This window comes from Oryza glaberrima, chromosome 3 (assembly GCF_000147395.1).
Source record: "Oryza glaberrima chromosome 3, OglaRS2, whole genome shotgun sequence".
NCBI classification, from domain to species: domain Eukaryota; kingdom Viridiplantae; phylum Streptophyta; class Magnoliopsida; order Poales; family Poaceae; genus Oryza; species Oryza glaberrima.
The window spans coordinates 34,825,082-34,852,910 of NC_068328.1; the positions used below are offsets into that span (position 1 = coordinate 34,825,082).

A 27,829-nucleotide genomic window follows, 5' to 3' on the forward strand; every position below is an offset into this window, starting at 1 on the left:
GATTATCCTATGTTTCTTTCTAAAAACACCTCCTTACCGTGTATGCATTGATCAAATGTGTGAAGTAAATTTCAACCAAAATGGTATTAAACATATCGATTCTCAGTGTTATAGTCCTTTTTTTATAAAGCAACTAAATAGACCCACAAGCAACAATAGTTCAAATATAAGAAAGGAAAAAAAAACATATTGCTTTATCTCCGAGGACATTTCGATCATAATTCCAACAATATTCAGACGTGTGTATCCAACACACGTGTATACGCGTTATGGTACTAACTGTGGACAACAACACTCTACACGAGACAATATGTAACATTAGACGACAACAAAAATGACGGTGGAACCGTGGTGCCAATTCCACTAGTCCAATTAGGGAGCACTGTTGCGAAAAAAGAACTTGGTAGCCAGTCAGAAATGCCAAAAAAAAAGAGGAAATCGTTTAGGGTAGTAGTCTTATTTATTGATGATAAGTGTGGTGTACGTGCATATATACATCCAACAAATACTAAAAAGAACCTATTACTCAAATGGAGGAGGAAGCAAGCTAAAGTAAAAATGATCCCTACAAGCATGAGCCTAATAATAATACCATAACGGAAGAACAATAATCCACGCGACCACGCAGGCAAAGAAACGAAAGAAAAGAAAACCCCAACAAAAAAACAATTAAAAAAAAGTAGTAATAGCCGGAAATAAGACGACCATGTGTTGTTGGGCGCGGTGGGGGGCCCAACCCAGAAATAAGCGAGGCGGACCTGGGCTATATATACCCCTCCCCAGTCTCCTCTCTCCGGTTTCCTCTTCCCTTCCCCCTTCCTCCTCCTCCTCCCCCTCCTCCGGTGCGGTGCGGTGGAGTCCCCTTCCTCCTCGCGCTCCTCCTCCTCCTCAACCCTACTCCTTCTCCTCCTCCTCCGAATCCAAACCTGACACACAGAGGCGGCAGCGAGAAGGTGGAGGAGAAATTTGAACGGAAAAGGTTGGGGGATCGCATCGCAACGAACCCAGCACTGCGCCTCCCCCCCGATTCCGATTGGGTGGGGGGTCGGATCCTCGGATCCCCCCGCGCCGCCGATAATTCGGCCCCGCCCCCGCCCAGATCCCCGCGATTCCGGCGCCGGCGCCGGGGATGAGAGCCCCGAGGACATGGTCGCCGCGGCACGAGTGAGGCGGCCCCGGTTGCTGCGCCACCAGGAGGAGGGGAGGAGGACCGCCCGCGCCCGCGCCCGCGGCGGCGGCGGAGGAGGTGTCTGCGGTGGTGGTGGTGGTGGTGACCTGAGGCGGAGGAGGGAGGAGGTGGTGGGTGATCCGGGGCCCGAGGCGGCCGTGCCATGTCTCGCTGCTTCCCGTTTCCGCCCCCAGGATATGAGAAGACCGCCCGCCCCGACGGCCAGCTAGCCTCGCACCTGCTCGAAAAGGTGGAAACCCCAAACAATCTCACACTCCCCCCATGCCACCCCCGTCTCCGTCCTCCTCGCTCCATTGATCGCTACTAGTACACATGCATCCGGGGATATCTTAACCTGACTTATGCTGTTGCAGTTGCCTGTAGAATTTCAGAACCAAGCCGTAGGTCACGTTCTGGTGGGGAGAGGGGAGGGGGGATAAGCTAGCCCTAGATGATTAGGGCTGATGTCTTAGGAATTTTCAGCTGCTGGGCTACTAGGGTTAGATCACAGCCTTGTCGGCTCGCGGGAGGCGTTATCGCTGCTCACGGGGATCTCACGAGACAACCATGGAATTTAGATTTGCTAGACCAATGCTTTCCTAAAAGTGTCCTTGATGGCTTGAGCTGGATAAATTAGGTCTTTGACTAAGCGGTTAAAGGTAGGCGTCTTCTTTTGGATGGATCGACGGAAGATAATGTAGTAACGTATAGTGTTTATTCATTGGTCGCAACTTACGTCATGCTTATCTCAACTATATTAGATAGGCTAGTGGATTGTAGCATATTTATCTTGCCACTTTGCTAGCTGAAACCTACTCGAGTCTTCATGAAAACCACGACGTGTTGTTTTGAACCATTCTGATGGCTGCGAAGATGGTGTGGTAGAAAAAACTTCGTTGGTTATTTTGTTTGTTAGAGGTTACATTCAATTTTCAATTATGTCATGGACATGTTGATAGAAGATTGGACAGTCAATTACTACACTCCTTTTATGGTCTTGACATGCATCTTTGTGGAAGTTACAAAGCTAGCATGATGCATGTTACGCTAACTTTGTCTATGTTAAAATAAAGTTGTACGTTACTGACCTTAGTAATTGTCTGACCAGAATCACTATGGTGGAATGTGTCTTTTATTAATTGTCAGTCTCAATAGTGGTTGTTCTAAATCAATTTTAGCTTTCCCTTCTAGGCTGTAGACCATATATGTATTCCAGCATTTGTTTCTATATAATGCTGATTTCAATCCTCTCTCTTCTTCTTTTCTATATAATGCTGATTTCAATCCTCTCTCTTCTTCTTTCCATGCCTGATTATGTATTACAACATTTCCTCACTAAGTCATTATTACTTTAGGTAGGCGGAACTTGTGCTTCTGTTATGTTGCCTTCATGGTTGTGCATATACATGATTCTAACAGATTTAACTGCCTTTTCCCTTTGGTATACCTGTCCTCAGTCTGTCTTTGTCTATGTGCTGTTCCTGTGGTTGCATAGATCCTCAAATCTGTCAATCTGCTTCGTGCATATTTCATTCTGCTTCAATTTTTTTTTATTACAGCTAACATGTTGTTCACTTCTGTTCATGCTTCTGTTTATTGTCCATATTTTGAGTAAGTAGAAAATGCATTTAACATGAAAGTTCAAAGGGGCTAAGCTGAAGTGGCAACACAAATGCACTAAAAATGAAAAGATTTGGACTTTAAGCTTATGTCTCACAAAAGCAAATGCCATGTTTGTGTGTTTTTTCTTTTATTCTTCTGGCTGTTGGCTGTGAAATATGCCTGTAGTGTCTATGCATTCCATCCGTATGATAATTGCTAACATTATGGATGATTTTGTATCTATGCAAGCTTACAAAGTTCTGTTACATTCTGGCATCAGGGAACTATGTCACACTTGAGTTTTACTCTTAAACAACTTTTAGTGGTGTCAAACAAGTGAAAACAATGGCTATGATACAGTTTATATAACATGAATACATGATATGCAACACTTAGTAAAAATATGCTCTTATTTAGTGATTCCCCCACTTTGTTTTGTCACCCGGACTCACGCTTTTGTTAATATAAAGGTGTTTTCTCCGCTAACTATTTGTAGGCTAGTAGTATAATTTCAAAACAAAGGTAACTCATGGTTGTTGCATATCTTTTGATCTGTAACTTGATAATAATTGGTACAATTCTCCAAAGCAAAATACAGTGTGTAGCTTCATATACAGAATCAGGCGCACAATTAGTCTTGGATATTGCAGAAACAATTAGTTTGCATTTCAATAGGATAAATTTGTTACCAAAAAATCCTGCATTTTTTTGTCTCGTTTGTTTAAAAGGCAGTAGCTAGCCAATCTTGCTTATAATTATTCAATATTTATGTAGTACTATTTCACTGGTTCAAAAATACCATTTCTGATACAACTTGATAAGGATAGTACAGCGGAAGCCATTTATGATGCTACTTATTGGCTTGTAGTGTTAATGATTTACATCTCAGTGACTGCAGCATCGGTAACTTGTTGTTCAGTAGTATGTCTTTAGGCAGTTCCCCAGGACAGTCTCTCTTGTACGTAAAAGTCTTATTATGTTACCTTGGTCATCCTGTGAGGTTAATGATTATCAGCTCAGAGAATTTTTCTTTTGAAAATCATTTCAATATGTTCATTCATGAATGGTATTGTTGACATACATCTTCGCGTTTTTTAGTTATTTGTTTTATTCTCAAACTCTACTTAACTGAAAAACCCTCCTTGTTTCAGGAGAAACACAAGGAGAAGAAGCATAAGAAGGACAAGAAGGACAAAGAAAGAAAAGAAGGCAAAGACAGGAAGGATAAAGAAAGGAGCAAAGACAAGCACAGAGATAAAAAGGATCGGAAAGAAAAACACAAAGACAAGAAAAAGGACAAGAGCAAAGATAAAAGCAGGGAATTAGAAGAAGGAACTGAAAGACACAGCGAGGCTCTCCATGGGCAAAAAGTTGGAGAGAGCAGCAGGAAGTCTGAAGAAATTAAGGATCCTAAATCCAGGGAGGACTTGGTCACGAGGACACAAAATGAGAAAGGGGCGACGAATCAATCTGTTCAGAACTTTTCTGTTTCAAATCAACGAGGTCGTGAAGGCTTTAGTGCTGCACCTGCACTGGAGAATGAAAGAACTGCAGCTAATAAAATGCATAGTCACTCTATTAATGCTTCAAGGAAAACTGAGGTCTTGGGACAGAAGAGCATCAGCATCAACCAACAAAAAAATGGGACAGCAATTCGACGTGGAGACAACATCACCAGTTCATCTCAAAGAACTTCTGATGTCTTCATTGCAGCACCTACAGCAGAAAAAGAAAGAGTTAAAGTTGCAAGGCCTCTCTCTAATTCTACTGATTCTGCACCAAAGAAAGATGGGATGGGACAGCGAATCAATAACATTAGCATACTGGTTCAGAAGAGAACTGATAGTCCAAACAAAGAGACTGCGAAGAAAGAAGCTGGCACCAATTCTCCACTGCTTCCAAGCCCTGCTAATACCATGCATAAGGGAAATGGTAAGGTTGGTCGGCCAATGGAGATTCCAACACAGAGGTTTGACAGTCCATCGACTTCTAGTGCAACAGCAGGGACAGATAGAGGAATGCCTAGGTCATCTATCCCAAGCCCAAGTATTACAATACGAAGGCCAAATGGGCTTGTACGACCACCTGAGAGCATTTCCATTTCTTCTAAGAAACCTGATGCAGGAGGTGCTTCCCCTGCTATGGGGAAGGAAAAGGAACAGGGTGGAAGGATATTGCAGAATAATATTATCGATCCGAAACAGATTAATTCAAAACCTCCAACTATGGAGAAAATTACAGATGGAAGAACTGAAAGGATGGAGAAGGTCAGAGATGGGGCACCTGATGTTGCAAAGGAGGATAAGAAGAGTGATCGACACGAGAAAAAGAAAAGGAAAGAGAAAGATAAATACAAAGAGAAGAAAAGGGATAAAGAGGCAAAGAAGGAGAAAGACGAACAAAATAATAACAAAGAGCATGATAAGCTAAGAGAAAACAGTATAAATTATCAGGTAGATAATAGTCTTCACATGAAGTCCTCAACCCCTCCTTTAGCCCCACCAGCTGATGATGCAAAAGCTGCCCAAGCTGATGAAAACCTGAAGAAGCGAAAGAACCACGAGATGAATGGTTACTTGCAAAGTGAGTTCATTCTTTTTCTGTTTTTTCTGCACTTATCAGTATTGTATAGTGTTGTAGACCACCATTATATTTTTCTATGGTACATTATATTATAAGACTTCTGATGATGTACAGACCATCATGATACAATGCGGCCTACAAAGTTGCCAAGACCAGCCCACTCCAACACTCCTGTGGAGAATGGTACAGCATCTCATGTAGCCGCGCCACTCTCTTCTGTGAAGCCGGAGGCCATAAATATTGAAAAGGCTATAAGGCAACACAAGAAGGAAGAGAAGATCAATGGCAACCAGGAAGGTCAACGATCTTCAGTTGAGCCACGGCTTCATGATCCTCTAGTTGCATCCGAGAATGGTGCACCTACTAAGAAGTTGCCACACCCAGACAGCAAGTATCTCAGTCAGATATACAGCATTCCTGAAGCACCTCAAATGATGGAATGGCATGGGCACGATGACCAGGACTGGCTGTTTGACCATGATGGCACACAACCAAAGAAAACCGAGTCAGAGACTGAGGCCGATGGAGCTTCCCAAGTGTGGGCTCAGCCTCTGAAGATTGACCAGGCAGATGTCATTGCGTTACCATACGTCATTCCCTATTAATACAATGCAGCCCAAACTGATGGGTGCTGAGTGAGGATCCTGTGGAGTAACTGAGCATTTGAACGCCAAACTGCAACTTGTTTCTAGGTGCTGCATTTGCTACAACTAGTGTAGCTCGGCACAAATGGGTGATTCATCCATTTGCGGGTAGCACTTCCTATATCCTCATGCACCCTGCTAGATTGGTGCATGAGATTCATCACTTTGTGAGAGTTGGCGTAGCAGCTGAAGAATATCCTGAGTGAATGCTGCGTGGGAAGACATTGTCCAATTCATTGTCAGAACACGCCGATTATGTAAGGGGTTGATATATCCTGCTGTTACCGCTGCACAATTTTGATCTGTAAGGTGTAAAAGCATTTTTATAACCAAAATGTACATTAGAAAGAGGAGGATGGGGAGAGGGAGGAGGAAGACTGGAGGATTCATTTATACTTGAGATGGTTCCACATGCTGTTGGCTGAGAGTCTGCTTCTGCTTTGATTTATCCCAAAGTTTGGCTCTCTACCTTTGACGTGCCTTTTGTACATAGCTGTTAGTTTTACAATAGATGATGTGGTGTCCGAGGTTGTAACTTGCTTCTTGCGCGGATTTCATGTTGAGAGAGTCATGCCATCTCCTGTCACATACATTTTGAGGTACCTACCATCTGAAGAGGATGGATGACTGTTAATTTCAGTTGACTTTACCAGTTTAACTTCTATCCCAAATTGCTTTGTATGGTTTATAAGAGTAGCTTGCTGGCAACTGTTTGCATGGACATGTCGTTTTTCTAATGGATTTTTTTCGCTCTGCTGTGCTGCTGTTGCCTTTATTCCAGTATTGTTTACCAAGCTTATGTCTCCATTAAACTTTACATCCAACATCTGTTCCTTGCCAAATTTTAAATTATCAGTACCCTTCCACTTTGCATTTCGTGTTCTGCTAAAGGATCATGGCTATTAAGTGCATATAATGCCCATAGACATTAAATATACTGCAAAGGAATACCTAGCTTATGCTAATTTTTTTAAGAAGAAATGGTGAAGTGTCCATCAAGACAAGTATGGTACCGGGCACGCTCTCTGCATACAGATACGGCTCACTAAACTCGCCTAATGGTGCACCTAATGTTTATCATCAGTTTGTCATTAGTCAAGTCAATCATCGAGCGAACAATCTAACAGGCAGTCAGGCAGTGGCAAAATTAGACGGCACGGCTAATAAGAGGAGAGAGCCCCACAAAGCGGTAAGTGCAGTGCATGACAGCATGAGCATGACAAGACTGTATATGTCCAGTATTGCATACGCAGCACTGGAGAAGTGGTCTGGAAAATGGAGGCTATCCGTGAGTAAGAACATAAGAACCAATTTGGTTATTTCGTAAGTAGCAACAGCTTGTTTCGAAATCTTCAGCTCCTCCAAACAAAATGCATATTCTCACCCACCCAAATTAGTTATAGAAACAAAAAGAAAATTAATTAAAGTCAAAAGCTGAGAAACCTAACTTTTCTAGCTGTTTCTCAGAATCTTAAGCTCTCCATATAATACCAAAAAAACAAATAAATTTAGGATTATTTTAGTTGGTTACCGAATAAAAATTCAAATCTTGTATTTTGATTTAGATTTCTGCCCAACAAAAACTGCCTGTTACCGGATTTCCCAGGACGGTAATTATTGACAAACCGGTATTTGAAACTGTATCAGCAGCAGGGCAGAGGCAGGGGCAGAGGCAGGTGCACTTGGAAAGGCGATAGTGAGGCGTGTACTTGGAAAGGCTGACTCTGCCTATGCAATTGCACAAACACACATCACACGGTGCAATGGCAATGCAACTGCAAGGCAGCCAAAAAGGGAGGAGGAAACAGAGGAGAAGTGATGGTGGTGGCCGACTGGCCGTGCGAGCGTGCATTGTCTAACGTGCATCTATCTATCCCCACCACAACCACCGCTTTGGTGGTGAGAATGAGAGGCATTCTGCTCCTGGGATGGGAGTGACATTCTCTGCTTCCAGTCGTTGCTGCTGACGACTGCAATGCCATAGCAGCAATGATGCTTCTCTTCTCTTCTCCTGTCTCTCATCTCATGTACTACTACTAAGATCAATCATATTCAGACGATTCCTACGCATAAGCTGCTACTTCCAAATCATTATCGCCATCAGCCTTGTGTTCATCTGTACTAGTGTGCCAACACTTGTGCTAATGTAAATCAATGCTTTCTTGGGGCCACTAGTAATGGATCAATTGCTACTAGTAGTCATTAATTCATTATGCACCATGACAAATTGACAAATTGATCATCACTAGCACTGTGATTCTTCCAAGTGGAACCTGACAGCTCAACACGACTACACAATAGGTAAACAGGAAAAAAGAGAGAAAATAACAAGAGATGATCCCTTAACCAAAATCATTTTTTTAATTATGCTATGAAATACAAAGAAGAAAAATCTCATTCTCCTAACTGATTAGATTTTGGAAGGCATGTAGACCGAGCAAACAAGAAGAAGGAAAGGACCAAGAAAGAGGCATATGCTCGTGATTCCACAGCCAGCGACCTGATTCCTTCCCTTTCCTTCCTTCCAGCATGCAGTAGTACGGACGCATGCAGGCAGGCAACCACCAATCTGTATCTGTAATCAGCATGCTCCATGCTTGCTTGTTTCGGTTGCAGAAAACAGGAGGATTGTCTTGTTCGTTTGCAAGCATGGCAAAGGCCAGCAACAACCAATCCCCCCGGCCATATATGCATGACGGACTGTAGATTTGTTCATATCTACATGCATGATCTGATTATCCTATCATTATCTGCCTCTGATTTTAATTATGCAGAGTTGTTTTCACAGGGATGGCACTCCATTTCTTTCTTATACCGAGTTCTGAATTCTTTTTTTTTGTTACACGAAAAACACATACGCACGTACAACATTACACACGTATAACGTATAGCGCGCTCACACCTATTATTACAGTCCCCTAACATGCGCTCAAAGAGACAAAGACCAACGTCAATTCCTTGGCCTCATTAAAATCCTATTGAAAACGCACCCATGTATACATAATATTCGTGGGCACCTGAATTTTTCTATTGACCACATGCATGATGCATTTGTACAACTGTTCATCAGCAGAAAGGTGCTACGGTTAGTATGGACCTCCAGTTGACTACTACTACTACTACAACTGTACAGTGAAGGACTGAACTGATCTGATCACCAGCTATACTGGTATCAATGTAGGTACAGGTAGTATGCATATGTATGTAGGAGTGAGCAACTTAGCATTCCGTATCAGTGTAGGGTTGGATCGACGTGTTCACTGCAACAACCATACCAGCAACAACCTTCCTCCATCTTGCACTGCACTATCACACTACCTCTTTTAGTCATCTCCTCTTTTCAATTCGCTTGCCTTTTCTTTTCTTAGTGCTCCAGAATCGCTTGCACCCCACTCCAGAGATCGATGTCGATCTCCTCCTCTTCTCCTGCTGCTGCTAATTCTCTCCAAGAACTGAACTGCACCTGGTTGGTTGTTGGCTATAGCTCCAATTCTGCAGCTGCAGATCAACTGATGCAACAATTCAGCATCAGCATGTCTGAACTCTCAACTCTGAAGAGGCCTTGCATTCTGGACCCATTTCTGCATGGCAAGCTTGGTCTTGAAGGCAAGACAAGGATTCATGTGGCCGTTTGTTTATTGTGACAAATGTTTCTGCTTCTGCCAATGCGTGCGTACAAGTATTTCTCCTTTATAATGTCTGTCTGCTTCGGCAGCATGTGAACAATCCCTTTCTTGTTTTCCAAATGGGATTAAAGAAGAACCAGGTGGTTGGGTTGGAGCAGATTCAGAGACTTGCTAACCTTATGCAAATCAATTTAAATTATACTACTTGAAGTTGATTCATATTGAAGATTACGAAGTTGACTCTGGAGGAGATCCAGTCCAGGGTAGATGGATAAATCAATCCATCACTTTTACCCTTTATACCTGCTAGATTTTGCTATGAACTGTACTGTCGGCTGGCTGTGGTAAGGTTCATTCTTGTCAACCTTGCTACCTGCTTCACCCTGAACATTTTCCTGACCTATCAAGTAAAAAAAACAGAGAGGAAAAAAAGACGCAATTATTAGGGAATGATCTAATATCAAATAATTAGAAGGGGTGAGGCTTCGAACCCAGTCGTCTAGCCCACCACCTTGTGGAGCTAGCTGGAAAACCCCCGGATATTTCTCCAGAGAGAATATGTTTATCTAGATAAAAAGATGCTAATACTATCTTAACATGGATGTCACAAGTGTCAGGTGCACTTAGGTTTGAATTTTTTTTTTCAAGTGCTAGCATGAGACATCCAAGAGAGAATTTATGTAACTTTCAAGTGTTAGGAATGTTGTACACCATGAAAGAGAGGAAGATACACTGTTGATCATCATCATGCACCAGCACTAGCAAAGCAGCAATGACAAAATTAACAAATCCAAAGGCAATCAAAGAGTACATGATACATGTACAATCCCCTCTAGTAGGTCCTAAACAAAGATAATCTGGATCACAAATCTCAAACTGAGGATACCATACCATACTCTACCACGTACAGATCTCTGTCTGTCTCTACTTTCTCTCTGTCCTTCTCTCTCACCAAACCTCAACTTTCCCCTTCTTTCAGGCCTCCCCCTCTATATAAGCTGCCAATCATGCATCCTTGGCAACAAAGCCAAAAACCCAAGAAAGGAGACACTGATCATTCTTGCCATATATTCTACCATAATACATACATATACACACAATTTCTGTATATATTTCTTGCTAACCATTGTTGCTGCTAGTTGCTTCTTCTTCTTCTCCTCTACCTTGTCATCGTCCGTAGTAGAAGTAATCAAGAATTCAAGATTCTCATTGGCTGCTGCTGCCATGAAGGAACGCCGCGGCAGCGCCGGCGTCTTCCCCTTCTCCATCGGCTGCATGTCGCAGTCCGCCGTCGACGTCGCCGACCCGCACGACAAGAAGTCGACGACGACGACGCAGAACGACCCTTCCTCCTCCTCCGCCTCCGCCGCCGCCATGGCCGCCGCCGCACAGAGTGAGTTCTTGATCACCGAGTAGTACTGAAGATGATAACATCAATCTTTTCAACGAAATCATTAGAGTACGTAGCTGCTAACCTGCAATTGATCAAAAGGCGCGGAGGAAGAAGGCGGCGGCGAGAAGGTGAAAGGCGCCACGGCGGCGGCGGCGGCGGCGGTGGCGTCCTCTGGCATCGTGGCCACCGGCGTGCAGCGGCTGATCAAGGGGATCAAGAGCCTGTCCCAGATTTTCGCCATGTACGACGACGAGGAGGAAGACGAAGAGGAGAGGGAGATGGTGATCGGGTACCCGACCGACGTGCAGCACGTCGGCCACATCGGGTGGGACGGCATGAACAAGGTCGGAGGCATGGTGAACGCCTTCTCCCTCCCATCCTCCCTCTCCCTCCGACAGCTCGAGATGGCCATGGAAGCAGCTCATGCCTGAACTGAACACACACTGCAACTCTGAATTCTCAGTCTCCTCTCCTTGCTGGCTTGCTGCAGTATTAGCTAGCAAAAGAAAAGCATTATTACTGCTGCATCATGAATCCATGCATGCATGCAACTGATGAATGATTAACAACATGCAGGCATGGGGTAGTGCTCTTGATTTGATTTGCATATTGATTAGTAGTTTCCATGTGGCTGTGTTGAACATCATTTCAATTCTCTGAATGAATTGGTACTACATGCATGCATGCATGGCTGTGTTTCCTTCTTCTTCTTCTTTTTTTTTTTGGTTTGGCCTTCAATTCATTTGGTTGGGCATCAACGTGTTCAGTAGTGTGTACATAGTTACATGGGCATGTGAACCTGTACAAATTGTCATCAACGATATTGACAGTGCTTGCTATCTGTAATAATCTCTACATGTGAGCTTCATAATCTTCTTCTTTTGTTCTCTCTCCCCTTTTCTTCTAGCTCTCTGCTGCTTTCTGTTAGCATGTGATCCTAGGGATTAACTGTTCTTGTGTAATTGTCTTGTCAGTAGCTAGCTACTGATGGTAATAAATTTGCTGCTAGAAACACCACATTAATCATGCATTCAAGTCTCTGGTGGCTCAGCAACGCCGGTGTGCGACCAAGCGTACACGCATCTACTGGAGAATGTACTGTTGCTGCACTGCATCCAGCTAATTAATTACTAGCTAATTACCAGTTGATTCCAATTATGAGCGCAATTTGGTTAAGTAATTAAGGCTGGTACACGTAGTACCACAGCTAGCTAGCTTACACAAGTGACAGCTACTGTACTTTTTTTTTTCGGTTGCTCATCACACGTCGAGAAAATGACAAGGCAGATTGGCAATACACCACACTGCTTTGTCGGTAGCTTTAGAATTGCCAACGAGGAAAAATACCAGACACGTATTGCCACCAAATTTTGTAATTCCTGTAAAAAAAACTGAACTGTTTCCTATGCAATTCGGGCGAAATTCTGTAATGATATGGGTAGCAGGAAGTAGAAAAGAAGCATGTCATTTTCGAATTGTGATCATGGCTCCTGTTAGATGATTAACTAATCTCACCAACCATGAATTAATAATAGGCACTGTTGCTACGTGACTCAATTGCTAGTAGCTTCTGTTTATGAATTTAGTTGCACTTCTTTTTCGGACAAACTAGGAGATAACAAAGGTTATTAATCAGTTGATGCGAACAAGCATATCTTTGATGTGATGTTTCGTTTTTATCAGTTAAGTTAAATGACGATATTAGTAGTACCAGGCTACCAAAATGTACGACAATTAGTGGAATGTCAGCGACAGTCTAATTGATTAAGAAGCATGATTAATTAGTCAGACTACTAAAACAACTATTTCGTTTTTCATGTGGCAAATAATTATGTTTTTTTTAGAAAATGAAGGTATCTTAAATTCATCACTCTACGTTAACACGATTTATCTTATGCCTACGCTAGAAAGACAGCCCCATGTGTCATCCTCTGAGGATATGTTACTTTTAATGGAAATATGAAGAGTACAGATGCTGCATGATTGTTTATCACAGTAAGTTTGGATTACATGAGATCAATCAGTCCAAAAAATAGTTTTTCTGTGATTACATGATTGAGAGCAAAACAAACAGTACAGTGGGGGCACAGAGTTAGCTCTCAAGTCCTTGTTGTTTATGGTGAGCTCACTTCTGGCAAAAAGCCAACCCGTGACAAACCTAACTGCATCATCACCACATTACTTCTTGGTTGGTGATTGCAATTTATAAGTGGATTAAGCACTAAATTAATTCTAGCAACTAAATCTGCTACTTTAGTATCATGCCCTCAACCCCTGAGCACCAGGTTTGAGTGGTCTTTAATTTGCAAGTATTGCTTTGTATTTAGCTGTTCTAGACTTCTAGTACTAGAAATGAATATATAAATGGTCACTGCAATGATGTGCTATAAGCTGATTCTTTTGGTACACGCTGTAGAACACTCGTGAATTCTTGAGTTGATGTTGAAACTTACAAGAGCAGCTAGATTCCTTGATCGATCAACCTCTCAACATGCTTCTGGAGAACCATGCAGGTGTGCAAACTTGTACCTGATGCTATGTTCAGATTGAGGCTTCCGCTTCCGTTCTGGAGAGGAAAGCTAAAAAGGTAAAGAGACGTACAGCAATTGTTACTTACCGGCTAATTTATTTGTTTTCTTGAAGAGACATAGAGAAAAAGAAGGATATCATTACATTCCAAGGCACTTCAGACGAAAGGTTGCCGCTTCTGTGGTTCGTGCTCCATACTTCATACTCACATAGATGATAGATCACATGCCATAGACCATATTCATATTTTGGTTCCATGTTGCAGCTTGACAACTAATATTTTCCTTCTCAGAACACGAAATGTGATGCGATCATTTGGCCAAGTGACCAGTCCCATCTTTTACATGATTGTTGTTCATATCTGTGGTTCTGAGAGATATCTTGAAACAATAGCAGAGTCATCAGTTCACACGTTGCATACCATAATGGACTTGAGCTCACCATCAGCTGCTCCACTGGTTGCTATGCCGTTGTCCCTGACATCCATCAAGTATGACAGTGAATCCTGCGTTACTATCTCACCTGGGATCAGCACCGGGATACCTGGTGGATAAGGGCAGATAAGCTCACCACAAATCTCACCAAGGCTATCCTCGATGGACACTCTCCTCTTCTTTAAAAAGAAGGCCTCCCTTGGTGTCAACTTGATGGAGAACTTGTCCAGTGGGCTACTAGCAGGATTCTCTTTTCTGGAACTGGACCCATTTTCAGAGAAGTATTTTTCTGACAGATGCTTTACAGAATGTACAAGCCTCTGAACATCATGCCTTCTGGTCCCTAAGTTGACTGCAAATGTCACGGCCTGTGTACCGACCAGCTCAGATACAATTTGATGCTCCTCAGCTAAAAAATCATCTGCTTCATATCCAGATAATTGCAGATCTGAAGCACTTAATGTGATACGCAAGGGATCAATAGCAGGAAAATCAGAAAGAAAGCTTGATAAGTCCAAAACAGATATTCCTGGGATAATCCTCAGCTGATGTTTTGTTTCTAAAGCCATAGATACTGGTTCATCAAAAGATTCTGCATTCTCACTCAGCTGAGCCCTTGCGGCATCCAAAGAAGAGAGTAGAAGGTAACTTGGGCTTGAGCTCTGGAGCAATTGGAGGCATTGGCTTACTTTATCTGCATCCACAAGATCTCCAGCCATGTGAAGCATTGAGGACTGTGTAAGCGAGCACAGAACCTTGTGTGTGGATTGCACAACCAAGTCGGCACCTTGCTCAGTTGCGCTGCTTGGAAAATTTCTGTGAAACCTGAAATGGGCACCATGCGCCTCGTCAACTATAACAGGAATGCCTCGCAGGTGACAAACATTGACAATTCCTTGTATATTGCTGCATATGCCATGATAGGTTGGTGATGTAACAAGAACAGCACCTACCTTCTTTCTGTCCTCCTCCAGTTCCTTAACCACTTTATCCACCTGCGATGGGGTAATACCCCCAGCAATGTCCCACCCGGAATTGTACTCAGGTACTATATATTTGGGCACAGCACCAGACAAAACCAGTGCAGAGATCACTGAAATATGACAATTTCGAGGTATGATGAGGTAGTCACCAGGGGAACAGGTAGCCATCACTGAGGCCTGGATTCCACATGTACTTCCATTGACCAGGAACCATGTTTTAAATGATCCAAATAGTTCAGCTGCTCGCTTCTGAGCATCTAAAATCACACCTTTAGGGGAGAAGAGATCATCAAGCTCAGGTAGCTCAGGTAAGTCATGCAAAAATGTCCTTGAGCCAATAAGTTCTGACAATGAAGGAGGAGAAGCTTTCCCTCTATTATGTCCAGGAAAGTGAAAGCAAGAAACATCTTGATTTGCAGTTGATTTCAGTGCCTGAATCAGAGGGGCAGTACCAGCTTTGACAACTGCTGAAGGTTCAGCATGTGAACCATTAGTAGTAGACGTTCTTGGAGTGTCCCATGAAGTGGCACATTGTACTACAACATGCCGCATGATTGATTCCTACGGGATAACAGATGCGCGTCATTGCATATAATAGAAGGACCAAGAATGCCATGCACTTCATAAATCAGTGATCAAAAGCTGCAAAGTAGATAGTTTAACTTACTAACCATGGCCTGTGTTGGTAAAGCAGACGAAAAAAAAACAAAGGCAGCAGCCTTCAGACAAGTTAAAGCTTATATAAAACAATGTGTATGGTACAAAGGAGCTTGGCTGCATTGTGTGAGAAATTCATGGAAGGAAGACAACAAAATCTTCACATGTTGCACAGCTAAGTAATGCACATGAGCATATATACATTAAGTGTGCTTGGAAGGGAGTGGTAATAGACTCATAGCTTCAGCAGAGAACCTGATTTTATTGGAATGCTTGGGGCCATTTTATAAAGCACAGGTTACTGCCGACTGGATCCTTTCTAATTCATAAATAGCCATTCTAGCAATAACGAAATAAATAATAATAGATCTATGGGTTCATCGTTATTAGAGCTCCGAGCTCATGAGCAATTCTACAAACAGCTTGTGAGCACTCCACTCCACTACGTTACCCAAATACGGGGATACGATACACGATATGAGGATACGACACGTTCTTAAAAACACCGATATGGGGATACGTCTATATATATTTAAAATAATAAAAAGATATAGAGCGAATACATGAATTTTAATTATTAATTATGTACTTAATAACTACAAGACTGTGAATAGAGATAGATAGTCATATGGCATGATATCAATTGATCAATACACCAGTAGTCAAAAAATGATCAATACACCAAAATCTTTTAGTACTATCTCAGATCAGCCTATAATCTGTCTGCTATCTCAGGAGATGAGGCTAACCATGGAGCTCCTATGGATATTGTTAGAATAATTGGGCTAGGCCCAACTTATAATAATAAATCTCAAAGGCCCATAATAAGTGTTGAGGATAATAATACCACCTCAGGATTTAAGCGAGGAATATCTCAACCTAAATAGGGAGTTATTGGAGGCTCTCTATTGACCAATTGAGGTGGAGGTCGGAATGCCACACGCGCGCGCGCGCGCCGGGCCAGGCCGAGGGCGTGGCTGGCTGGTGGCGTGCGTCACGTCACGTCACTATCCTTTTGCAGCCACTAACCCACGTTCCCACGATTCCCTCCGCAACAGCGCGTCCACGTTCTTTCTCCTGATAGATAAAGAGGCCGCGAGTCCGATCCGGTTTTATCGCTTCTTTCCCGGTGTTAGTTTCTCCTTCTCCGCGCCTGAGTTGCTCTCGCTTTCTCGCTTCTGATCTCTTGCGCGCACGAGAGATTGGAAGGAGCAGTGCCTCCGAAACCACACCTTCGCCTGAGATCTGCACCGGGTAGGCGGGTGATCAGGTTTTTGGGGAGTGCATCCCGCACGACTGCTCATCGCCATGTCTGGAGTTGCCGCCGCCACTGCTGGAGGAGATGGCGGAGGTGGTGCGCCGCCGACAGGAGCTGGATCCGGAGCCGGAGCTGGTGCGTCAGGAGGTGCCGTGAACGACAACAACAACGGAGGCAATTCTGCCTCACCATCCAGCGGAGGGCCATTCTCGGGGTATAATCTTCTCCTCCTGTTACTGTTGTTAGCGCTATTCCTGTTCCCGTTGTTAGCGCTATCGCTATACTATGTGCGCTATGTTCTTGTTCCTGTTCTTCATGATGCCTCTAGCATGTTATTGCCTTACTGTTATGTTCCTGTTCCTGACATTCATGATGCGCATAGTATGCTACTGGTTATGTTAAGATCACCCTACACTGCTTATGCCATGATTATTGCTTTAACATTTTGGATTAAAATATGCCGATTAATGACTATATTTCCAACAATCCAAAAACCTAATAGGTCATTTTCGGTAGTTGGCTTTGCTGCTGCACTGAAACCACATGCTTTTGATGGTTCAAACTATAAGAGATGGAAAGCACGTGCACTATTGTGGTTGACAGCGATGCAATGCTTCTATGTTTCACGGGGCAAACAAAGTGAACCACCTCTTTCTCCTGAGGAAGAGGCTAAGTTCGAGGCTTCGGATTGCCTGTTCCGTGGAGCATTGATCAGTGTACTCGCTGACAACATAGTGGACGTGTACATGCACATGCCTTCTGGGAAGGACATGTGGGATGCACTTGAGGCCAAGTTCGGAGTTTCTGATGCCGGCAGTGAGCAATATGTCATGGAGCAGTTCTATGACTACAAAATGGTCGATGACCGTTCTGTAGTAGAACAAGCTCATGAGATTCAGATGCTGGCTAAGGAACTTGAGAACAACAACTGTGAGTCAAGTTTGTGGCGGGTGGCATTATTGCCAAACTACCACCTTCTTGGTCGGACTTTGCCATTTCTCTAAAGCACAAGAGACAAGAGTTCAGTGTTTCTGATCTCATTGGCTCTTTGGGTGTTGAGGAGAAGGCGAGGGCAAAGGACGTCCGGGGCAAAAAGGTTGAGGGAGGTTCTAGTGCCAATATGGTACAGAAGAAGAACCCTCATGCATCCCACAACAACAAGAAAGTCAAGCCTGATGTCAAACCCAAGGCTACAACCAATTTTAAGAAGAAAGGCAAGGGAAAGGCAAAGGGAGACTGCTTTGTGTGTGGCAAGTCTGGGCATTGGGCCAAGGACTGTCCTGAGCACAAAGACAAGAAGTCTGCCAACATGGTCATTAGCGAGGGCGGAGGAACATCGGGGTACGGTAAAATATTACCTACAGTTCTCTCTGTTTTTCATTCACCTGATTGGTGGGTGGACACTGGTGCTAATATTCATGTATGTGCTGACATTTCTCTGTTTTCTTCTTATCAGGTCGGGAGAGGTTCCTCCTTGTTGATGGGAAACGGGCCGCTTGCGGCTGTTCATGGTGTTGGTACGGTCGATCTGAAGTTTACTTCGGGAAAGACCGTGCAGCTGAAGAACGTGCAGCATGTCCCTTCAATAAAGAAGAATCTAGTTAGCGGCTCTCTATTGTGTAGAGAAGGTTTTAGACTTGTGTTTGAGTCCAATAAATGTGTCGTATCTAAATATGGGACTTTTGTTGGAAAAGGTTATGACAGCGGAGGCTTGTTCCGCTTTTCTTTGAATGACATGTGTAATAATCATAATGCTGTGAACCATATTAGCGAGAATGATGAGTCTAATGTGTGGCATTCAAGACTCTGTCATGTGAATTTCGGTTGTATGACGCGCTTAGCTAACATGAGTTTAATTCCAAAATTCACTTTGGTCAAAGGTTCCAAGTGCCATACTTGCGTTCAATCGAAACAACCTCGCAAGCCTCACAAGGCATAGGCGAGGATTTTGGCACCTCTAGAACTTGTTCATTCCGATTTGTGCGAAATGAACGGCGTGTTGACTAAAGGGGGAAAGAAATATTTCATGACACTGATAGATGATTGCACTAGATTTTGCTATGTGTATCTATTGAAAACAAAGGATGAGGCATTGCATTACTTTAAAATCTATAAAGCTGAGGTAGAAAACCAACTTGAAAGGAAAATCAAACGGTTGAGGTCTGATAGAGGTGGGGAGTATTTTTCCAATGAGTTTGCATCCTTTTGCGAAGAGTTTGGAATTATTCATGAGAGGACGCCTCCCTATTCACCCCAATCAAATGGGGTGGCCGAAAGAAAGAACCGTACTCTAACTGAGATGGTGAATGCCATGTTAGACACTGCGGGGCTTTCCAAGGAATGGTGGGGTGAGGCAGTTTTGACTGCGTGTCATGTCCTGAATAAAATTCCAATGAAGCATAAGGAAGTAACACCATTCGAGGAATGGGAAAGGAAGAAATTAAATCTCTCATACCTACGAACATGGGGCTGTTTGGCCAAGGTAAATGTACCTATAGCCAAAAAGCGGAAACTTGGACCAAATACTGTTGATTGTGTGTTCCTTGGTTATGCTATCCACAGTGTGGGTTATAGATTCTTAATAGTAAACTCTGGAGTACCCGACATGCATGTTGGTACAATTCTTGAGTCCAGAGATGCTACATTCTTTGAGAATGAATTTCCTATGAAACATACACCTAGCACTTCTAGTAAAGAAACTGTCATGCCCCATGAGCACTTTGCACCGATAGAACACAATGATCAAACGCCTGAGGAAAATCCTGAGGCGGACAACATTGTAGATACTCGCAAGAGTAAGAGAGAAAGGGTTGCAAAATCCTTTGGAGATGACTACATTGTATACCTCGTGGATGACACCCCAAGAACCATAGAAGAGGCATATTCATCTCCTGACGCTGACTACTGGAAGGAAGCAGTACGCAGTGAAATGGACTCGATTATGTCTAATGGTATTTGGGAAGTCGTTGAGCGTCCATATGGGTGCAAGCCCATAGGATGCAAATGGGTTTTCAAGAAAAAGCTTAGGCCTGATGGTATAATCGAAACGTACAAGGCAAGGCTTGTGGCCAAGGGTTATACCCAAAAGGAAGGCGAGGACTTCTTCGACACATACTCACCAGTTGCTCGCTTGACCACGATTCGAGTACTACTTGCTCTGGCAGCCTCTCATGGTCTTCTCGTCCATCAGATGGACGTTAAGACAGCTTTCCTAAACGGAGAGCTGGAGGAGGAGATCTATATGGATCAACCAGACGGGTATGTACTAGAAGGTCAGGAGGGAATGGTGTGTAAACTGTTGAAATCCTTGTATGGCCTCAAGCAAGCACCTAAGCAATGGCATGAGAAGTTTGGCACCACGCTTACATCTGCAGGCTTTGTTGTGAACGAAGCTGACAAATGTGTATACTATCGCTATGGTGGGGGAGAAGGGGTGATCTTGTGCTTATATATCGATGACATATTGATCTTTGGGACCAGCCTTAATGTGGTTGAGGAGGTCAAAGACTATCTGTCCAAGAGTTTTGAAATGAAGGATTTGGGAGAGGCTGATGTTATTCTTAACATCAAACTACAAAGAGGAGATGAGGGTGGGATTACACTTGTGCAATCCCACTATGTGGACAAGGTTTTGAGTCGCTTTGGATATAGTGACTGCAAGCCAGCTCCTACTCCTTATGATCCCAGCGTGCTATTAAGGAAAAACCGAAGAATAGCAAGGGATCAACTGAGATACTCTCAAATCATTGGTTCATTGATGTACTTGGCTAGCGCAACGAGGCCTGACATCTCATTTGCTTTAAGCAAGCTGAGCCGGTTTGTCTCAAATCCGGGAGATGATCATTGGCAGGCTCTGGAAAGAGTAATGCGCTATCTAAAGGGCACTATGAGCTATGGAATTCACTATACCGGGTATCCAAAAGTACTAGAAGGGTATAGTGACTCAAACTGGATATCTGATGCTGATGAGATAAAAGCCACAAGTGGATATGTGTTCACACTCGGAGGTGGCGCTGTTTTCTAGAAGTCTTGCAAGCAGACCATCTTAACGAGGTCAACAATGGAAGCAGAACTTACAGCACTAGATACTGCGACAGTTGAGGCCGAGTGGCTTCGTGAACTCCTGATGGATTTGCCAGTGGTTGAAAAACCAGTGCCAGCTATCCTAATGAACTGTGATAATCAAACAGTGATTATTAAAGTGAACAGTTCAAAGGACAACATGAAGTCATCTAGACACATCAAGAGAAGACTGAAATCTGTCAGAAAGCAGAAAAACTCCGGAGTGATAGCATTGGACTATGTCCAAACAGCTAGAAATCTGGCAGATCAGTTTACCAAGGGGCTACCACGTAATGTGATAGACAGTGCATCGAGGGAAATGGGCTTGATACCCACCTAAGGTTGCATAATAGTGGAAACCTGTCCATTGTGATCGGAGATCCCGTGAATTTGGATGGTGAAACAAACTATTATGTGACTGAGAGAAGAGACCCTTGAAAAGGGCTCATTTTCATGATGTGCTTCTCTTCTTTCCTGCATGGTAGGATGGCTTATGCCTTAATGTGATCCGAGTGGCTTTTCCAAGCAGAGGTGTTGACCTGCAGAACATTTCAGAAGGAACACACCTATATGAGTTCGACTGCTAGTCACAGTCTATGAGGTTTGGGCGATCTCTAGATACTCATGAAAGGCCTAGAGTTTGACTTATATGCTCCAAACAGAGGGGATGCGAACGGCAGCCCAGTACCAGTCAAGGTTCTGAGTGAAACCTGATCACACAAAACTGACAATTCAAGGCATAGTCCATTGTTCAGTTGTGGTCTGATGTAGCTCATTTCCTAGGTGGAAGTTCAACTTAACAGTCTCCACCAAAACCCTGGTATATCAAACAGGCACAACATTGAGAACATTTCTTATGAGCCTTGAAATTTGGTGGGGATTGTTAGAATAATTGGGCTAGGCCCAACTTATAATAATAAATCTCAAAGGCCCATAATAAGTGTTGAGGATAATAATACCACCTCAGGATTTAAGCGAGGAATATCTCAACCTAAATAGGGAGTTATTGGAGGCTCTCTGTTGACCAGTTGAGGTGGGGGTCGGAATGCCACACGCGCGCGCGCGCGCCGGGCTGAGGGCGTGGGCGTGGGCAAGGCGTGGCGTGGGCGTGGCGAGGCGAGGCGAGGCGTGGCTGGCTGGCGGCGTGCGTGCGTCACGTCGCTATCCTTTTGCAGCCACTAACCCACGTTCCCACGATTCCCTCCGCAACAGCGCGTCCACGTTCTTTCTCCTGATAGATAAGGAGGCCGCGAGTCCGATCCGGTTTTATCGCTTCTTTCCCGGTGTTAGTTTCTCCTTCTCCGCGCCTGAGTTGCTCTCGCTTTCTCGCTTTTGATCTCTTGCGCGCATGAAAGATTGGAAGGAGTAGTGCCTCCGAAACCACACCTTCGTCTGAGATCTGCACCGGGTAGGCGGGTGATCAGGTTTTTGGGGAGTGCCTCCCGCACGACTGCTCATCGCCATGTCTGGAGTTGCCGCCGCCACTGCTGGAGGAGATGGCGGAGGTGGTGCGCCGCCGACAGGAGCTGGATCCGGAGCCGGAGCTGGTGCGCCAGGAGGTGCCGTGAACGAACAACAACGGAGGCAATTCTGCCTCACCATCCAGCGGAGGGCCATTCTCGGAGTATAATCTTCTCCTCCTGTTCCTGTTGTTACTGTTGTTAGCGCTATTCCTGTTCCCGTTGTTAGCGCTATTGCTATACTATGTGCGCTATGTTTTTGTTCTTATTCTTCATGATGCCTCCAGCATGTTATTGCGTTACTGTTATGTTCCTGTTCCTGACATTCATGATGCGCATAGTATGCTACTGGTTATGTTAAGATCACTCTACACTGTTTATGCCATGATTATTGCTTTAACATTTTGGATTAAAATATGCCGATTAATGACTATATTTCCAACAGATATTGTGCTCCCATGCCTGGTCACTAGTGAATCTACAGACTGCAGCCACATAGCCGCAAGCAGTATCCAGTAGTATGTATGTGCTAGAGATGCACTGCCACTTAAGCATTCAATTTCAGAACTAACTCATCGCCCATCGGATCTAGGAGAAGAGATAACACTTGCACTAAGATGAGAAGGGGAAACCCACAAGAAAATCAATCAAGACTTAAATGGGGAAGAACCAGATATGGCGTACTAATGGCGTTGGGCCTCGCGGCCGGTGATTCCTGAAGACGTTGCGCCCGGTGGAGGAGATGAAACAACCGGCGACTGGCGGAGTCCCTATGCTCAGCGGCAGCGACGCTGCGACCCTTGGTTGGCGATGGTGGCGGCGCCGGCGGCTAGCGGAGGCCCTGCGCCTCGGGCAGGGATGCGACGGTGGGTAGGATGCTCGAACTGCGTCGGGATGGGAACAATAGCAGGCGGCGCTCCCTCTCCCGTGCGTGGGTTTGGATTCGATTGCAGGGAGGAGTAAGAGGATTGAGCTGACCTTGTGTGTGCTGGAGGCGGCGCCGTTGCCCTTGTTCTTGGGCACGCCAGCCACGGTGGAGCAAGGGGAGTAGGCGGCCAAGCTCACCATCCCGGCACCACCTCCTCCTCTCCGGCGACCGCCGCCGCCGCCGCCGAGCTGAACGGGCTGCAGGCTGCAGAGGAGGAGACGCGGGAGATAAGAAGATGACAAGGAGATTAGATGGGAGGCGACTAATCGGCAATTATGTTTGGGCCTCAATAGCTAATGAAGCCCAGCCCAACAAGCTGGCCCGACTAATGGTCCTTCTGCAACTATTTTACATGCCAAACCTGTGTTTGTCAGGTATACATTTTATTCAGAAATAACGTGTTTTCTTCTTTGCGGATTTTGCATGTCCAGGTTCAGCGAAATTCAGGTACATCTTGTTCAGGCTTAATCTATTTCCACACACAGATTTTGCAGTAAAACCTGCATCCAATTTGAGACACCACCAGACAGTAAACTTCAGATTCTGCTATAAATCTGAGAATGAAGAACAAGCACAGTCCTATTTTCTGCAAGGCTTTCTTCCATCTTAATAATTCCAAAATTTCTACAACTAAATTACAAAGTACAATTTAAGCTTCATTCATTCTTCAGATGTCTTACAAGAACACGTATACAACAGCAGAGATGCCGGTCGCTGCATGGAATTTACCTGACAAATCTGAGTACAACTAGCTAGCAAAGCACTATAAAATGTGCCCGCGTAATTTGGCTCTTCTTCTGATAGAAATTAATCAATAGTAAGCTATTCTATTTCTACTGGATTTGATCAGGCACTTGTCAGGCTCCCGAACAATGTAAATCTCATCCCCGACACTACCGTACAGATCCTGGTTCCTGTGCCATCTCCACAACGCATGCGTCTCGTTCTTCACCTGCAAAATCCAAAGATTTTTCATCTCATCTCATCAATGGTGATATTTCTACTTCATGAAGCATCTGAAGAGTTTTTTTTTTTTACCTCAAGAATGCCATGGCCGAAGCTGCTCTCCCGGTAGGCGCTGTAGTCGGGCTGCCGGTCCCAGCAGAAGCTGCCGGCGGCGGGGCCGGAGGTGAAGTTGAAGCCGCAGAAGCTGCCGCCCATGAAGGGGTCCGGCGTGGACAGCGGGTCAGGGCAGCGCCCCGGCTCGTCGGCGTAGCTGGTGGCCATCTTCTCGCGGTTGCCGCCGTCGCCGACGGAGATGTGCACGGGGCCGCACGGGTCCAGCGTGTAGTTGAACACCCGGTTCGAACGCTCGTAAGCATGCACCTGAGTGACACCCACAGTTCATCAGAGAATTCAGAGAAGAAGCAAAATGTTCAGAATATGTTCGGATGAGTCGCTTACATGGCCGGTGAAGACGACGTCGACGGCGTAGGAGTAGAGGAGCTCTTCCATGGCCACTCGCATGCACTCTGCTTCCCTGTAGTGAGCTTTGAAGGTGCTGTACCATGGCGCATGCCAGCCAGCTATCACCCAGGGGGTCACCGACCTGTCCACCTTTGCCAGGTCTTTCTCCAGCCATTTGTACTGCTTCCCTGAATTCGTTATGCAGGTGAAGGTTTTAAATCCATTCAAGATTCAGCTTCATTTTCTGACATTATTATGTTTCTTTACTGAATGTTTATACTCAGTAGGTGTGTGTTTCTTTCCTGAATGTTTACTCTGATGTCCTAACTGAATTCAACTGAATCATGTCACTGAAGCATATAAAATCACTGTTGTGCAATTCAATCTTCAAAAAGATGTTTTCATTGCATGAGGTGATATGTCATTGTTACTGCAACATGGTGGGATGTTCAGATGCTGAATTGAATGTATACCTGATTTACTGTAATCAGCATAAGCCGCGAGCATGATGAAATGGATGCCTCCAGCATCGAAAGAGTAGTAGAATGGAGAGAATGATCCACTCTCCGTCGATGGGAACGAGAATCTGGAGCTGTAAGAAGCGAACGTCTTGTTATCGATCTGCACCTCAATCTCATGGTTCCCTTCCACCACCATCATCGGAATCCTCGACGTCACTGGCTCCATGTACCTTCAGTTAGACATCACAAATCAATTTATGAACAATCGCTAAATGTTAAGAGTTTCAGAAAAAAAAGGTTCAGTGCTAAATGTTAAGAGTTTCAGAACAAAGATCCAGTGCTAAATGTTCAGAGTTTCAGGAAAAAAAAAAAGATTCAGTGCTAAATGTGCAGAGTTTCAGAAAAAAAATATTCAGTGCAAAATGTGCAGAGTTTCAGAAAAAGATTCAGTGGTAAGTGTTCAGAGTTTTAGGAAAAAGATTCAATGCTAAATGTAAAAAAAAAAAAAAAAGATTCAGTTTTTGGGTTAGTGACTGATCACTACCTTCCCCAGTAATCCCAGCGCGGCTGATACGTCTCATGGATGGGCGTGGAGTTGGCGAAGGAGCAGGAGTAGCAGTCTGTGCCGGTGCCATTGGTGAGGTACAGGTTGGCGTAGCTGACGTCGCCGAGGAGGAGGACCAGGTCGGGCTGGTTGCTCACCATGTGCTCGACGGTGGAGGTGGTGTTGTACGTCAGTCCAAGGTCCCCGACGATGGCGATCTTCCCCGGGTAGCTCCTCGGCCCGACGGCCGGCATCGTGCGGAACGCGTGGATGTCGCTCATCGCCGCCGGGATCGCCGGGTCGCCGCACTGGTAGAAGTACTCTGTCCCTGGCTCAAGCCCTGCAGATCGCACACTTGTTTGAGCAAAGAAATCCAAAGCTGCAACGAAAGCTGAAGTGAAGTGGATCTTACCTTGGAGGCGGACATGGTGGATGATGGCGGAGGTGTAGTTGAGGAGGCCGTCGAAGGGGTAGAGCTGGCTGTACACGAGGGCGTCGCCGGTGGCGCGGCGGACGAGCGAGTCGGCGGCGAGGCCGTAGCGGACGACGCTGGCGACCGCCGTGGGGTCGAGCGGCTCGACGGCGGCGCCCATCTGGAAGTCCCCCGTGACCCAGGAGACCCAGGCGGAGGAGGGCGCGGCGGAGAGCGCGACGGCGATCTGCTCCGGCGCCCACCCCTTGACCCGCCGCTGCACCCGCGGGTCCGTGTCCGGCAGGTCCACCGCGTGGCCCCTGTCCCGCGGCGGCACCGTCACCGGCCGCGTCGGCCCGGCCAACGTCGACGGCGGCGCAGCCTCCGCCGCGGCCGCCACCGCCGCGGCGGCGAGCAGCAGCAGTGAGACCCTCATCCGCATTGTGAGATGGCGCGAGATCGATGGGCGGGTAGCGTGAGGAATCAGTGCGAATTTGGAGGGAAATTTATAGGAGCCGAATTGGGACAAGATGGGCGGCGGCCGGCGTGTCCGCTCTGCTCACCATCGCCTGTTTGGAACGAGAAAGTTGATGCAGATATGTAAAGGGAAAGTGATTATCCTCTAACTTCGTACATTCGTACCTGCATCTAAATAGTCATAAAAAATTTTAAAAAATTTGACAAGTTAAATTAATATAAAATATATATCACTTCACAAACATATAAGTTAAAATTTAACTTCTATAAATTATAACAAAAATAACAAATATAGATGTGAACATACGATAACTATTTTCAATTTAATTTGTTCTTTTTGTTACAACTTGTAGAAGTCGAATTTGATATTACATATTTATTATGGGTGATATATTTTATATTAATTTATGTTGTTATTTTTTAAAATAAAATTTTGCTAACTATTTAGATGATATACAAATAATGGGAGGATATCCCATCGAGGAATGAATCTATATCATTTTTTGAATTCTTTTCCCAGGTGGATGAATTCATCTCGATTTATGCGAAATTCACTAAATATCCTCCTGTTTTCCGTGTCCAACGTTTGACCGTCCGTCTTATTTAAAAAAATTGAAAAAAAATTAAAAAGATAAGTCACGCATAAAGTATTAATCATGTTTTATCATCTAACAACAATAAAAATACTAATTATAAAAAAAATTTCATATAAAACGGACAGTCAAATATTGGCACGGGAACCCACTGTTTGTTTTTTTTTTTTTTGACGGGGACGGAGGGAGTAGAAGACAGTTGCAATTTATTTCATATCTGAAATGGATAATGTCGCCGGTGCCGTTAGGGAAGTTGTGAGCGCACGTCGCCGGACTTGCGCTTTTGGATGGTTGCGAGGAATATTCCGTCGTCAGCAGAGTAGATGCCTGAGCCGCGCGGCGACGGCGGCGCGATTGGCCGGTCGGCCGGTCCAAGTGCTTGGGCCGTTTCGGGAATCTCGTCATGCCGACCCATGGGAAAGCTTTTCTTACTTCGCTGGGCATGCGTATGCATATGCATGTGTCGCTGCCGCCGCCTACCGGGATGCTCTAGACGGTTGAAGAATTTCAACAAGGATATGCAGTCGTGATCTCTCTCTCTGCTTCTTTTTCTGCTTGCGTTTGCGTTTGCATAGCTAAAAAATTCAGCAATGGAGGCGCAGCGCCAC

The 27,829-nt window shown here is 44.7% G+C and overlaps 4 protein-coding genes across 7 annotated transcripts; 2 read left to right on the top strand and 2 right to left on the bottom strand.

The window, feature by feature from the left end:
* The first annotated feature begins 801 nt into the window (after positions 1-801).
* Positions 802-6,390, top strand: LOC127767003 (uncharacterized). The gene is made up of 3 exons (XM_052292203.1): positions 802-1,418; positions 3,922-5,353; positions 5,468-6,390. Exons 1-3 carry the CDS (start codon positions 1,332-1,334, stop codon positions 5,956-5,958), a joined length of 2,010 nt encoding a protein of 669 aa, XP_052148163.1. The 5' UTR covers positions 802-1,331; the 3' UTR covers positions 5,959-6,390.
* A 4,235-nt stretch (positions 6,391-10,625) lies between these two features.
* On the top strand, positions 10,626-11,700 carry LOC127765339 (CRIB domain-containing protein RIC4-like). Its single transcript, XM_052290207.1, has 2 exons — positions 10,626-11,016; positions 11,116-11,700. The coding sequence occupies exons 1-2, from the start codon at positions 10,848-10,850 to the stop codon at positions 11,445-11,447; spliced, it is 501 nt and encodes a 166-aa protein (XP_052146167.1). The 5' UTR covers positions 10,626-10,847; the 3' UTR covers positions 11,448-11,700.
* Positions 11,701-13,360: 1,660 nt separating this feature from the next.
* On the bottom strand, positions 13,361-23,572 carry LOC127765337 (uncharacterized). 4 transcript variants are annotated; one of them, XR_008016110.1, is made up of 3 exons: positions 23,378-23,572; positions 13,690-15,523; positions 13,361-13,582 (listed from the first exon to the last, which is right to left on the bottom strand). XR_008016110.1 is itself a non-coding variant. In XM_052290205.1 (2 exons), the coding sequence occupies exons 1-2, from the start codon at positions 23,465-23,467 to the stop codon at positions 13,952-13,954; spliced, it is 1,662 nt and encodes a 553-aa protein (XP_052146165.1). In that variant the 5' UTR covers positions 23,468-23,572; the 3' UTR covers positions 13,361-13,951. The 4 variants fall into 4 exon arrangements, 1 of the variants encoding a protein (XP_052146165.1); XR_008016111.1 differs by having other exon boundaries at positions 13,361-13,595; XR_008016112.1 differs by having other exon boundaries at positions 13,690-15,604; positions 23,378-23,556.
* Positions 23,573-23,863: 291 nt separating this feature from the next.
* On the bottom strand, positions 23,864-26,730 carry LOC127765338 (purple acid phosphatase 15). The gene is made up of 6 exons (XM_052290206.1): positions 26,152-26,730; positions 25,740-26,079; positions 25,208-25,425; positions 24,732-24,922; positions 24,366-24,653; positions 23,864-24,279 (listed from the first exon to the last, which is right to left on the bottom strand). Exons 1-6 carry the CDS (start codon positions 26,591-26,593, stop codon positions 24,139-24,141), a joined length of 1,620 nt encoding a protein of 539 aa, XP_052146166.1. The 5' UTR covers positions 26,594-26,730; the 3' UTR covers positions 23,864-24,138.
* Between the last annotated feature and the right edge of the window lie 1,099 nt (positions 26,731-27,829).